The sequence below is a fragment of the Leuresthes tenuis genome, unplaced genomic scaffold (genome assembly GCF_036924035.1).
Source record: "Leuresthes tenuis unplaced genomic scaffold, fLeuTen1.0.hap1 SCAF_9, whole genome shotgun sequence".
Lineage (NCBI taxonomy): Eukaryota > Metazoa > Chordata > Actinopteri > Atheriniformes > Atherinopsidae > Leuresthes > Leuresthes tenuis.
The window spans coordinates 33,754,516-33,768,807 of NW_027325363.1; the positions used below are offsets into that span (position 1 = coordinate 33,754,516).

The following is a 14,292-nucleotide window of genomic DNA, read 5'->3' on the forward strand; positions in this document are numbered from 1 at the left end:
GTGAATAACTACCAGAATTATAGTCATTCTGATTTTTGGCTGCCTTTTTCAGACCTCATCAGCATTTAAGGAGACATATTCCTTCCGCCGCAATCTCCGCAACCTGTCGCCCACCCGCTTCTCCTCCGTTGTTGCCTCTGCTCTTCTGACCTCCAGCACATTCTCCTCCCTTCAGGTTAATGATGCCACGGAGTCCCTTTGCTCTACACTGAGCTCATCTCTGGATAGTCTGTGTCCTCTATCCACCAAACCCTCCCGATCCTCCCAGTCTCACCCCTGGCTTATTGATACTCTCCGAGCGTTGCGCACCAATCTCAGAGCTGCCGAAAGGAAATGGCACAAGTCAAAAGATCCGGCAGATCTAGCTAAATTCCAGGCGCTACTGTCATCATTCGCATCCAGTGTTACTGATGCAAAAAAGTCTTTCTACATTAACAAGATTCATAGTACTACTGACACCCGGAAACTTTTTTCCACCTTCAAAACTTAATCCTCCGCCTCCGCCACCTGCTACCAATCTAACAGCAGACACCTTCGCCTCATTTTTTACTGACAAAGTGGCAGCTATAAGCAAACAGTTTATCGAACCCGTTACCACAAAATCCGCATGCAGAAGTCCTACTGCATCATTTTCCTCATTCACCCCTCTCGCTCAGAGCAGTGTATCTAAACTTCTCACATGTAGCCGTCCTACTACATGGCCGCTGGACCCCGTTCCTACTAATCTTCTCCAATCCATTGCTCCTACTGTAACTGCAGCCGTCACGCATGTGATTAATGCTTCACTGACATCGGGCACATTTCCTACCACCTTCAAACAAGCTCAGGTTACACCGCTGCTCAAGAAACCTTCCCTCCCTCCAACTCATGTGGAGAATTATCGGCCGGTCTCTCTGTCCTCTGTACTTATCCTGGCCGACTTATCGGCTGCATTTGACACTGTCAACCACAGTATCCTTTTGTCCATACTCTCTAGCATGGGCATCACAGGGAGAGCACACTCCTGGTTTGAATCATACCTCACTGGTCGGTCATTCAATGTATCCTGGCTTGGTCACACTTCTGCAGCGCACCACCTCGCCACAGGGGTCCCCCAAGGTTCAGTACTGGGACCTCTTCTCTTTGCCATATACACCAACTCACTGGGACAGATCATCCGATCACATGGCTTCTCATGCCAATGTTATGCTGATGATACCCAGCTCTATCTGTCATTCCCACCTGACGACCACACGGTCTCAGCACGAATCTCAGACTGTCTCTCTGACATATCAACATGGATGAAAGGCCATCACCTCCAACCTAACCTCCCAAAAACTGAACTGCTTGTCTTCCCAGCCAAACCAACCATACACCACAACATCTGCATCCAAACTGAATCCCTATCTCTTGCTCCATCAAAGGTTGCTAGAAACTTGGGTGTCATGATTGATGACCAACTAACCTTCAAAGATCACGTTACCTCGGTTGCTCGTTCGTGCCGCTTTGCATTACTAAACATAAGAAAGATCAGACCATACCTAACCCAACATGCCACCCAGCTCCTGGTGCAGGCCATGGTCATCTCCCGCCTTGACTACTGCAATGCTCTCCTAACTGGTCTCCAGCCTGTGCTGTGAAACCTCTGCAGATGGTCCAGAACGTGGCGGTGCGTCTGGTCTTGGATCAGCCTAAAAGAACATGTCACCCCTCTGTTCATTGAGCTCCTCTGGCTACCCTTAGCCGCCCGCATCAAATTCAAGTCACTGATGTTAGCCTACAAAGTGCTTAATGGAACGGCTCCCATCTACTTGAATGCTCTCACAAAGGCTTATGTCACAACTGGGTCCCTCCGTTCGTCCCAGGATTGTCGTCTAGCAGCTCCTACACCACGCCTAAGACAATCCAATCTCTTTTCATGTGTCGTCCCACGATGGTGGAATGACCTACCGAGCGCTACCAGAACAGGGGCGTCCCTGTCTATCTTCAAGAAGCTCCTGAAAACCCAGCTCTTCAGAGAGCACCTCCTATCCCAGCACTTACCTTGTACTTCCCTACCCCCTCTATCTTTGCACTTTATCTTTCTGCACTTCCTTCTATGCCTGCACCCTATCTCTACTCTGTCACCTCTGACAGAGTCGGACTCCTGGGTTCCTTCCATGTAGTTTATTGTTAGCTTTTTATATAGCTTGTTATATCTTCATTTGTAAGTCGCTTTGGATAAAAGCGTCTGCTAAATGCATAAACATAGACATGTTGTTGTACCATTTCTTCACAAGCTGACACATTTCCTGAAGTCTTTATTAAAAAAATGTGATGTGCTTAATAACAGAATAACAGAGAGATACTGTATACTCCCCTTTTTTTCCTGTGCAGCATTATGGCAGCAGAATTGTAAACTGAATACCATTTTATGCCAAACACATTTGCTTTGCCACGGGAAGCTTTATAAATGTAAAGTTCCCCTTGATTCCCAAGTACTGCTTATTTTATTTATTTCTGTTACAATGCTTAACATGTAACAGAGCCAAACCTGACAGGGGGACAGGGAAAGAGGGAGAGTAATGAAAAAGAAACAGGAGAGAAATAGAAAGAAACGATCGGAGAAAACAATGATAAACCAGACAACCTGCCGCTACACCTGCAGAAACCAAACAGAAGACATCCCACGGCCTCTGTGGAGAATCCAGGCAGAGAACCACCAGGAGCACCTGAAAGCAGACAAACAGAGAAAAACAAAACAAGAATGAGCCAGCGTCTAAATTGTTGTCATCGCTTGATAATCTTGATTTAAGTTAATTGCTAATGAAACTCCTGTTTTCTGTTTTGTTCTTGCTTTAGTTATGATAAATTGTGTTCCATCTGTGTTTTGACTGTTGACTTTGCTCGTTTACAACTAACTGTGTGTCTTTACTTGTTCGTATAGCTATGTTCAGTAAAATTCTATTTTGAAAAAAAAGGAAAGAGCTAAATAAATCGCGTGCTGGTGGGTGTTGCACACCGGCGGTTGTGACGCATATTTTGAGTGACAAAAACGTCCGTTGACATTTAATGTTACAAGATCACCATAATCCTCAAATTTAGAATTACATTTAAAAAACTAACAAACTAAAATAAATTGAAATTAAATACTTATTATTTATTCACAGCAGAGGGATGAAAGAGTCACATGCGGCTCCGGAGCCGCTGGTTGCCGACCACTCGTAAAAAACACACCAGATTTTTTATTTTTTATTTTGAGGTGGTACACAACCAATCGTATGCTGTCAAGCACAGATAAAATGTCCCTTTAAAAAGTGTAATAAGTTCATTTTTCTGGTTGTCATATTCATATATTGTCTCGTGGTAGCAGAGCCCAGTCAGTACGAGTGTTACCGGGCGCTCACACCAAAAGCATCCTGAGCGACCGCAGCGGCCAGCTGCCATTCATTTTCAATGTAGGCTGGCGTTGTGAGTGGCGCTGCACATTGTGAGTTGTGTGTGGCGCAATATGAGCGTTGCGAGGACGTGAGCGACGCGTCGAAAGTTGAGAGAAGCTCAACTTTATGCAAATGAGCAGCGACGCGACAGGACGACAGCCAATTGTGGGCCGATCTGGATTCCGAAGGCAGATAAAAGACGGAAAAGAGCAGAAAAAAGGCAGAACGAGAGGGAAACAATGAAGGAGAAATGTCAACAGAGACAATCAAAAATTATCCAGTCGGAAATTGCACTGGAACCAAACATCATCGAAGCGGAGCTCTTGAATCAGCCGGTGAAGTTCTCTGTGGAGAGGCTGGTTTCTCAGGACGTTATGGACCCAGATGGACCAACGGCAACGGGCCCTTGTTTCCAAATATGCAGATGCAACACAAAGAAGGCTGCCCAGAGTGCGATCCATGGTGAAAGAGGGAACCGATGTATAGATGGATTATTATATGACTTCTGTTTGTTCGCTTTGGTCGTTCGCGTTTGGTGTGCAGCGACTGTAGGTGGCGCTGTGAGCGACCACAGGCGATTTTGGCGCTTTTGGTGTGAGTGCCCAGTTAGTTTAAGCTTGGGGTGATAAAACTGCCGTCCTTCATGGAATTGATTTTACAGCGCTGATTGGATAAATTTGTACCATACGTTTGACAATATGATAATGCTATTGGCTAATCTGCTACAAACCCCCGGCTCCTCTGGGCAATTTGCCCATGCCCCAGGGCTGAATTGGAGAGATAGTGGACATGCAGGAAAAGCAGATTTTACACTGTAGTTTGTATTTTTTTTAATTAAATTTTACACTATGCTACTGGGTAAATCATTATTATAAACACAAAAAATTGAAATTTTGAGGTAAAATTAGGTCAAATTCTTATGAATGATGCTTTCTGTTGGGAGCGCGGCGCCCTCTATTGGCCAGCCGCTGCTGAGGACAAGTATAACCCTTACTTAATTGGTGAATTGTTCACTGGGTTGGTAGATTTTGTTGCAACTAGCTTACTGAGGACCTGCCACTGCTATTGAGGCACAGACTAGATATAAACTAACAGTAGATCTAAATAATGCTGAATATTTTAAACATGTTAGCTCAGACTGCAGCTCAAGACGTAGAGTGGTCCTCTTTTATTCAAAAGGTCACTGGTTCAATCCAGTGACCTTCTTTGTATCTTTGGGCAAGATACTGAATCTATACTGTATCACAATATTTGAACTTGTGAGTTGCTTTGGATAAAATCATCTGCTGTAATGCAAATATGCTTTTCAGTCATCAGTACTTACTAGGCTCCACAGAAGCAAAGTGGTGCATAAATTTATCCTAAAAAGGCCTGAGTGATATATATATATGACGAATATATATGACGAATATATATGACGTTTTGAATACCTACTTTATTTCCAAACTTTCTGATAATCATGTTTATGTTTTTTCCCCCATCACACTTAAACAGTAATTCTTATATTATTTCAGGTACTTTGTGTTAAATTATTCCATGAAGTTATTGTCCAAAATCCATATCCATGATTTAGAAATCTCAGATATGATGTTATTCTTCTCCTTAATCTGCTTTTCCCAACATACTGTTGAGGTTAAAAATGAATTATATACTGACTAAATATAAACTGTCTTTCTTGCTGTGCAGAGCCTTGTTGCTCGTCTTAAGGAGAATTTGGAGAAGCTGATGGAAGAACGAGACCAGCGGATCAACGGTGAGAATCGTGAGAAGGAACAGAATAAACGTTTGCAGAGACAGATCCGAGATGTCAAGGAAGAGATGGGTGAATTGGCCAAAAAAGAATCTGAGGCAAGCCGCAAAAAATATGAATTGGTAAGGATGAAACAGAGTGAAGAAACAAATTAGTAACAATTATCAGTGAGCAAACAGTGTAGTCAAACTCTTCAGACTATGCAGCATTCATCTGCAGCCAATCAACATTACTAAACCCATCAACCTTTGATTCCAAACAGCTGACAAGTTGATTGTGTTTCACATTTCTTAAAAGGAAATGGACATTGAGAGCTTAGAGGCAGCCAATCAGAGCCTGCAGGCAGATCTAAAGCTGGCCTTCAAAAGGATAGGTGACCTCCAAGCAGCCATCGAGGATGAGATGGAGAGTGATGACAATGAAGATCTAATCAACAGGTACAGACCATTTGTGCAAATCAGGGTTCAGCTCAAGTTTTTAAAGGTTTATTTGGAACAGAATAATTTATTTTTCATTTTGGTAAAAGAGGTGCCGACTTTTAAATTTAAATTTCAAATTATAAGATCAGACAACGCCATTTATACCGATGTTATCTGACACTTTTATGACCTGCAAAGTCAAGCCAGTGTATACTCCACCCCCAGCTTTCCCTTCGTCAGCAACAAACTGAGGGGCGCTTGCTTACATCTTCTCCTCATTGTCAACTTAACAAATTTGTGGTATTATAAGAATAAACAGTCTTACATGTGGAGATGTGTTGGACAAAACATAGCTAAATTCCATGGAAGAGAATTTTCCCATGAGAGTGTGCATGCTCTCTTCCTCCCTGGCCTCTCTATGCCTGGCAAAGCTGCAGCTCTATCTGACCTGTGCATGTGAACTAACATTCACATGCACTAACATTCACATGCACATTCAGAGTCATTTTACATGGAAGCCAATGTCAAAAGACAGATTCAGTCAAAGGAATATTTGCCTTTTCTCATCGTTTCAGATCCTTTCCAAAGACCTGCGTGTTTAAGCACATTTTTTGAAAAGATCATTGTATATTCCCTTTTCTGCTATACTTTTTTCAAAATGTAAATAATTTTGCTGCCATGATGACTCACAGGGGTCATATTTCTGCTGCACTACTTTCCACAAAGTTTGTTTTGTGATATGACAGGATTGATATCAGCGTGCGGGCTGCATGGTGGTGGTGTGGTTACCACTGTTGCCTCAAAGCAAGAGGGTTCCATGGGAATCCCGGCAAACTCCTTTCTGTGTGGAGTTTGCATGTTCTCCCCGTGCATGTGTGGGTTCTCTCTGGGTACCCTGGCTTCCAATTTTGTGGTGGTGTTATAAAACATCTCTGCAGTGCCCTCTGAAAAATGTGGAAAATTCAGCCCCGCCCACTAAAGTCACTTATCTGGATGATATTTGTTACAAATATGAAACCTGTTCCGGGCTCAAGCTGTCAAGGTGTACAAAAAAGCCTCTTCGAGCCACATTCTAAATCAAACAGAAAGTGAACCATTTTTAATAGAAATCCAGTTTCAGCTGGCCTTTTTTTAGGACTTACATTTTAACAAAGTCCTCCAACACATCATATTTTATCATATCACTCTGAAACTTGTTTAGTATAAGCGTCAATCCCTTATCGTTAGAGGTTATCAAACGTTTTACACCTTGTGAAAGGGTGTGGCATTGGTAGAGGCTTGAACTTTGAAGACACCTCTCCACACAGACAGGATCTTCGAATCCCTGGTACTTCATCAACAACCTCAGACTGTTTGCGACACTGGTACTCCGTTCTGAGCTCACTCTCAAGCACCTCTTCGATTTTGAACCCTCTATACACACGATGCTTGTACCCTTGGTAGCCCGTTGACATCTTTAGGCATATACCCTGCCAGCACCATAGCCCCACCGACTGACAGCAGGAACTCCCATTTTTAATTAATGACCTACAACTTCTGTGAATGTACCACTCAAAATAAAAGTATTAGAACAGGTTTAAACCATTTATGATGTTTTTTTTTGTTTAGATGAGGACAAATAGTATATTTGGCACCATAAAGCAGTTGTAATGAAGAATCAGTTGCGGTTATTGCAGCTCCGAACACATTCTAAGGTGCAACCCTGTTGAACCTTGTCTGACCTTGTAGGTGATTTTTGCCATCAGGGCATTTTGTGAATAATATCGTTCTGGTATAATGGTACATAATGCTGTTGCTGAAGCTTGTATCTTGTGGTACTGCTGTTGTTGAACATATTATCATTATTTATTTAGGATTCTTCCTGTTAAATGACAGTCCTTCACCATGACATAGAAATTTGATGTTACTCTGAAGTGTAGTGCATATATATATATATATATATATATATATATATATATATATACATATACACTACTCACAAGAAGTTAGGGATATTCGGCTTTCGGGTGAAGCTTCAGGATGAACGTAAAATACTCAGACATCCAGCTGACATCATACTTGAGCAAGGCTGCCCTGTAAAAGGCTGCCCACCACTGCTGTGTATGGCACCTGCCTCTTAGTGTGTGACCCTGTGCATGTGCATGACTACGTGCAACCTATGACTTGAGTTGTGAAGTTGTGAATGCAAATAAAAAAAATCTTATCCTAAAAATCATTTTCTTATACAGGTACACTAAAAAAAAAAAATCAACCTACAACACAACCCATAAAGACTAACCAAAGAAGAACAGAACACATACAGATCACACAGCAACCCAGAAAAACCCCGGGAAAGCTCAACAGGTGTTCAAGAAATCAGGAAAACAAAGACAACCTTAAAGACTCACAGACCGTCACTGTAACAGCACTATTCCATCATTTTAGCTCCACAGCTCTGTTATACCAGTTTTTCACTCGCAGAATCCATCTTTAACCTCTGAACGTCAGCCGTCTGTCACTTTAGGGACAGCTTTAACTTTTCTCTCTCACACATCTCAGACCCACTCACCAGACTGAGAGAAACAACTTGCACTTACCTTCATTGTACTTACACAGAATACACCCATCAAACCTGAATAATTTCAGCAGCCCCCCTGTGCAGAGGAAATAAGAGGCTCCGAGGGCAAGCCCACCACCTTCTGCTGTGTTCTTAATTTGAAGAAATCCCAGAAGCTGTCCCACTGAACCTCAAACATCTGCCGCTTTAAATAGTTAGAAGAAAACATACCTGCGACAGACTTTCACAGCTGCTGGGGCACAGAGGACTCACTCAGCGTGGTTCCAGAAGTCAAGTTCGTCGGGGTCACTATTATGCTGTGGAGAAAAGAGTAGTCAGACTCACCTTTGCAGCCTCTTATGGGGAATTTGTTAACATAGAAACATATTACATGGCAGCATACACCGAATTATTGACGACACAGTTTGTGAGATCCTTTTATACTTCCTGATATCATTCTGTGCATACATGGCCAAAATCCAATCTCTGACCATGTCTTTCACTGTCTGAGATTGCCTCAAAATCTTCCGTCATCACCTTTACAGAAAACATTCTGACCCTAGATAATATGGGGTGTGAGCAGCCGTGCTCCCTCCCACAAAACCTCATCACAGAAACATTATTTAATAAAAATTAGATTTCTGAATGCAACACAACCAGTTAAAACGTGCCAGAAGATGTATATATTCTGCTACAGTCCCACAAAAACAGTTTTTCGGTCTGCAGGTGTTGTAATCAGCCATGTGAGTCATTGGAATATATACTCTATAAGGCTTTCTTTTCCACTCTGTATACAAGATCAGAATGAGGTGGCATGCTAAGGGATCCTAAAATATGATTGAAGTAGTACAGCGAGTTTGCCAAAGGGAAGAAGAAAACTGGGTTACTGCAGCATCTGCTGCCACCTCCACAATTACTGAAACATAAGCCTCTTTTAAACCTCATTTAAGTTTAATGTACTGTTTTTGACATGATTATTGTTTTATCTGTTGTTCTTATTTTTTCTGTTTTCTTGCATGTTCTTCGTTTGATCACCACCACTGCCAGTTTGCAAGACATGGTGACAAAGTATCAGAAAAGAAAGACCGAAACGTGAGGAACTTGATCTCTCGTTTTTTGTTTATTATTTTATTCATTTGCTTTTGTGTGTTTGTTTCTTTTTCTTCACTGGAAATGGTGCAGCATTCTACAGTCATCAACATTTAGAAAATAAGTTTAATTTTGGCCCATCCCTTCTGGTTGTTGTGCCTTAAAAAAAAGAGTTCATATTTACAGGAACCCTTCTGTCTGTTGTATTTCTTCATGAAGCAGTGATACAAGAAATCAATGGGAATGGCAAGTCTTCCTTTTTATGTGGGCTGGCTAAGTGATGGTGCATCATCAACAGTGCTCAAAGAATTTCACGTAACCCTCTTTCACACCCCTCTTCATTGCATGCCATGACATTTTGATGTGTATGAATAGCACTGCTAATATGAAACTGAAACTCCATTATAAAGCAACCCTCCTGCTTAATACTAGTCAAAATATAATGTCAGCTCTTTTCTGCCCGTGTTTAGAATCAAAGCTGTTTTGATACGTTTTGCCATCAGGAAATAGCTCTACTCAAGAGTCTGCTTACTCTGCTTGCATTTATATATGACCCAACTAAGTGCAAGCCATTTACTGTAAATTCCAGACAATAAGCCGCTACTTTTTTCCCAGACTTTGAGCACCGCGGCTTATAATATGGTGCGGCTAATGTATGTTTTTTTCTTTTTTCTTTTTTTTTAATGCCGCCAAAAACATTTTGCCTCGTAACATTAGACCAATATAATTAATGAATAGTTCACAGTGGTCCAATGAAATTGTACGATAAATCAAATACACTTACACTACTAAATTATTGTAAATCGGTCATTTGTACTCACCCTCAACAAGAAATGCATATGATGCAGTGGGTGACGAAGTTCTGAGGCTGTTCAATTCATAAACTGAAGAAGATGGTTTTAGTGCGCAGGAGGAAGATGAAGAAGGCGATCAATGACTTTTCCTGGTAGGCTACTGTCTTTTTTTTCTTCTTACCAGCCGTGTTACAGGCACTATTTGAAAAAAAAGCATTTACGCTGTATTTGTGCGTTACTGATAGGTATTTAAGTTAAAACTATTGATGTTACAGGCACTGTTAGAAAAAAAAGCATCTACGCCACATATTTGTGCGTTACCAATAGGTATTTAAGTTAAAACCATCAATGTTACAGGCACTGTTCGAGGGAAAAAGCATTTACGCCACTATTTATGTGTTACTGATTGGTGTTTAAGTTAAAACCATTGATGTTACAGGCACTGTTCAGAAAAAAAGCATTTGCAGCATGTATTTGTTTATGTTACCATACGCATTAAATTAAAAGTTTAAAAATCCTCATATGTAACATCTTTCTGTGTAAATATCTATTAAAATGTGGACATCCGCGGCTTATAATCCGGTGCGGTTTATACAAGCACAAAGTGGATTTTCTTTTTAAAATGAGAGGGAGCGGCTTATATTCAAGTGCGTGCTATAGTCTGGAATTTGCGGTAAATAGGTATTAAAATCTTAGATAGTAGTACAAACAACTCAAGTTTTCTATCTAAGCAGTGAATGTTGTACCTGATTGACTTCGTTTTTTCTTCTTTTCTTTTTTTCTTTTTTTTTCGAAAATTTAGTATTTTCAGCTTTGCTTAAGTATACAAGCTCTCTTTAGATCCGCGATTCCCAACTGATCTAAAGAGTGGGTCGCGGACCCGTTTTCAATGGGTCACCAGGCTCTGACAGGAAAAAAAATTCAGAAAAATGACCATGCTTTAATTCTGAAGGGCTCAGAATGCATGCTATTCACACTCCTAAACAGTAGATGGCGATGATACCCTGTAATGCTAATCGACTCCCGCCATTTCACAGATTGAAGAAAAGCTACAAACACAGGTATGACATTGACTTCATAAAATATGGATTTTCTTGCATTGAGGACAAAAGGGGGGAACGACCTCTGTGCACTTTTTGATTTTGAATTAAAATGCAGCCACTTGAGTGTTAAAGGGAATTTTTCCTCTCTACTGTCAGACTCTTTTGTTTGCTTTTGTTTATCGTTAAACTTTAACTTTGTGTGTATTGACACACTGTGATATTTTATTTTATGTCAGGCTCAAACTGCAGCTTGTTTTCATTAAAGAAATTTGAGAAGCTAAAAATTTTCCTGGGTCGCAAATGATGGTGGGTCCTGAAGCCAGACCAGTTGGGAACCACTGCTTTAGATTACTGTTATGGTCTCTTTTTTTCTTTTACTATTATGATACAATTTGCTCGAGCTGCAAGATTTTAAATTTTTGTTTTTGTTAAACTAGTCACATAGAATCAACACCACATTCCTGGATTTCTAAAATGATGAAGTTTATATAGTGTACAGCTTTACATTTTAATATGTTGAAATAGCATGTGGTTTTACTTTCCTTCATTACTGTTGTTTCACATTTGTATGACCTTTGTTCTTGTGGCTTGGGAGGTGTATATTCTTGAAAACACAATTTCTAAAGCAAAATGAAAGAATTTTTAAACCTTTGACTCCATTTCTCCCGGTATTTCAGTCTAAATTACTGTTAAGGAGAAAAAATGAAAATCCCAGCAATCAGGCTTTAAAGAAAGCTCTTTAAAGCAACTACTAAACATCTACATAAATGAAAGCATATTAAATATGAGCTATGGATTGCCCTTCTGAAAGATTCTCACTTGGCTGCCCAAGACAGGGGTGAGCACAACGAACCTTAGCAACAGATTATGACCAACATGAGCAACCTGTTGTTGCAGCAGAATATGCAAGAACCTGTGAGGTCTGAGGATTCACCAGACCAAGACGGGCTCCACAGGATGGAAACAAGTTGAGCAACACAGCACTGCATCAAGGGAGACAGAGGAGGAGCTGGGCCTGGAGTCACCTCAGTGTCCAGAGCTTCCACACTGCCTTGTCTTGTGGCCTGCCATACACAAGGAGACTGAGTGGCACCAGTTTGATGAGGACATTGAGGCTGCCCTCGAAGTATCATCAAGAGAAAAAGCGGACCAGCAACTTCAGCTGATGTGCACCTAATTAGGCATCAAGCATCCAAAAGTCAAGAACAGCACGGTAAGGCCTATTCGGCATGAGACCAAGATCATCCAGCTCAGGTATGAGCTGAAGTCTCTGAAATCCCAGTACAGGATGGCAAGAGAGGAGGATAGACCTGCCCTGACAGAGCTTAGAGACATCATAAGGCAGAAGCTGATTTCCCTTAGACACACTGAGTGGCACGGGAGAAGAGATAGGGAGAGGGCCTGCAAATGGACTGCCTTTATTAAAAATCTCTTTAGGTTTATGGAGAAACTGCTGGGGCAGAAGCAGAATGGGACCCTCTCATGCCCAGAAGAAAGAATCAACCAACATTTCTGTGACACTTACAGTGATAGTAGGAGGGAAGAAGATCTGACCTACTGTAAAGAGCTAATTACTCCACCTGAATCCTCTGTCCTGTTTAACATCAAGTACCAGACCATTGCAGAGTACAGTCAAAGCAGCAGTGCAGTGCAGTGCCATACAAAGTATTTAAACACTGCCCGAGACTCTTCAAGGTATAGGGAAAAGGTAGCCAAGCAGTGGAGATATGCAGAAGGTGTTTGGATACCAAAGGAGGAGCACGCCAGTGACATCACGCAGGTCTGTACCATCTCCCTGCTCAGCATGAAAGGGAAAGTCTTTTTCAAGATCATTACAAACTGTTATTGATGAATTCCCACATTGACTGCAGGGCAGTAGTGGGACAAGTTTCTCTTGTGGTAAATATTGCTGAACGATTTGAATGTATAATGTCATGTGTGTGGTCGGTGCCCTGTTTATGAGGTGTATGGTAGAGGAAAAAAGGATTTGGGGCTGTGACCGCATACTGAAGTGGCCCAAATTGGAATTAAAATAATCAGATTTCATGTGAGTTGTGCTGCTCCTTCTGTCATGAAAAAATCAGATTGCATTCCAGTTGTAATATCACCTGGGCAAAACTTTGGTCAGAGCCAGCAAGAGTCAAATTTCTGACCCAAAGCTCTGTGGATGATGTCCTGCCAAGTCTAGCAAACCTGCATTGTTTTTTAATTTTATTTCATTAACCTTATATAAGCTACCAGAGTACAAAAGATAAATAACTAGTTAAGTACATGTGCAGACCGCCACTGACTGTTTCAACAGCCTTCCTACAAGTAATTTGAATCCCTTAGTGAAATACAGCTTCAGCTTCTGCTGGAGCCTGTTCCAGATTACAGGCGCAGCGTAGGAGAACGCCTTTTTGCAAAATTCAGAACGGACTGAGGGGATGGCAAATGTGATGTAGTCCAAGGACCAGACACCACTATCAGACTGTTTTCGTGTCATGTACACACGTGGACAAAATTGTTGGTACCCCTCAGTTAAAGAAGGAAAAACCCACAATTCTCACTGAAAGCACTTGAAACCTACAAAAGTAACAAATAAAAATTCATTGAAAATTAAATAATCAAAATCAGCCATTACTTTTGAATTGTTGATTAACATAATTATTTAAAAAAAAAAACTAATGAAATAGGGCTGGACAAAAATGATGGTACCCATAACTTAATATTTTGTTGCACAACCTTTTGAGGCAATCACTGCAATTAAACGATTTCTGTATTTGTCAGTGAGCGTTCTGCAGCTGTCAACCGGTATTTTGGCCCACTCCTCATGAGCAAACTGCTCCAGTTGTCTCAGGTTTGATGGGTGTCTTCTCCAAATGGCATGTTTCAGCTCCTTCCACAGATGTTCAATGGGATTCAGATCTGGGCTCATGGAAGGCCACTTTAGAATAGTCCAACGCTTTTCTCTCAGCCATTCTTGGGTGTTTTTGGCTGTGTGTTTTGGATCGTTGTCCTGTTGGAAGAACCATGACCTGCGACTGAGACCAAGCTTTCTGACACTAGGCAGCACATTTCTCTCCAGAATGCCTTGATAGTCGTCAGATTTCATTTTACCTTGAACGCATTCAAGACACCCTGTGCCAGATGCAGCAAAGCAGCCCCAAAACATTGCTGAGCCTCCTCCATGTTTCACCGTAGGGACAGTGTTCTTTTCTTCGTATGCTTGGTTTTTGAGTCTATGAACATAGAGTTGATGTGCCTTACCAAAAAGCTCCAGT

General features: G+C 41.4%; 1 protein-coding gene across 2 annotated transcripts in view; it reads left to right on the forward strand.

Moving 5' to 3' along the window:
• Positions 1-14,292, forward strand: part of LOC140314791 (unconventional myosin-XVIIIa-like) — a 152,182-nt gene that overhangs the window by 129,331 nt on the left and 8,559 nt on the right. Inside the window, exons 37-39 of one of the 2 annotated variants that reach the window (XM_072393153.1) lie at positions 5,085-5,270; positions 5,446-5,585; positions 9,151-9,195. In XM_072393153.1, the coding sequence (XP_072249254.1) occupies positions 5,085-5,270; positions 5,446-5,585; positions 9,151-9,195 (371 nt within the window). The remainder of the gene's footprint in view (positions 1-5,084; positions 5,271-5,445; positions 5,586-9,150; positions 9,196-14,292) is intronic. The other variant, XM_072393154.1, reaches the window with a different exon arrangement.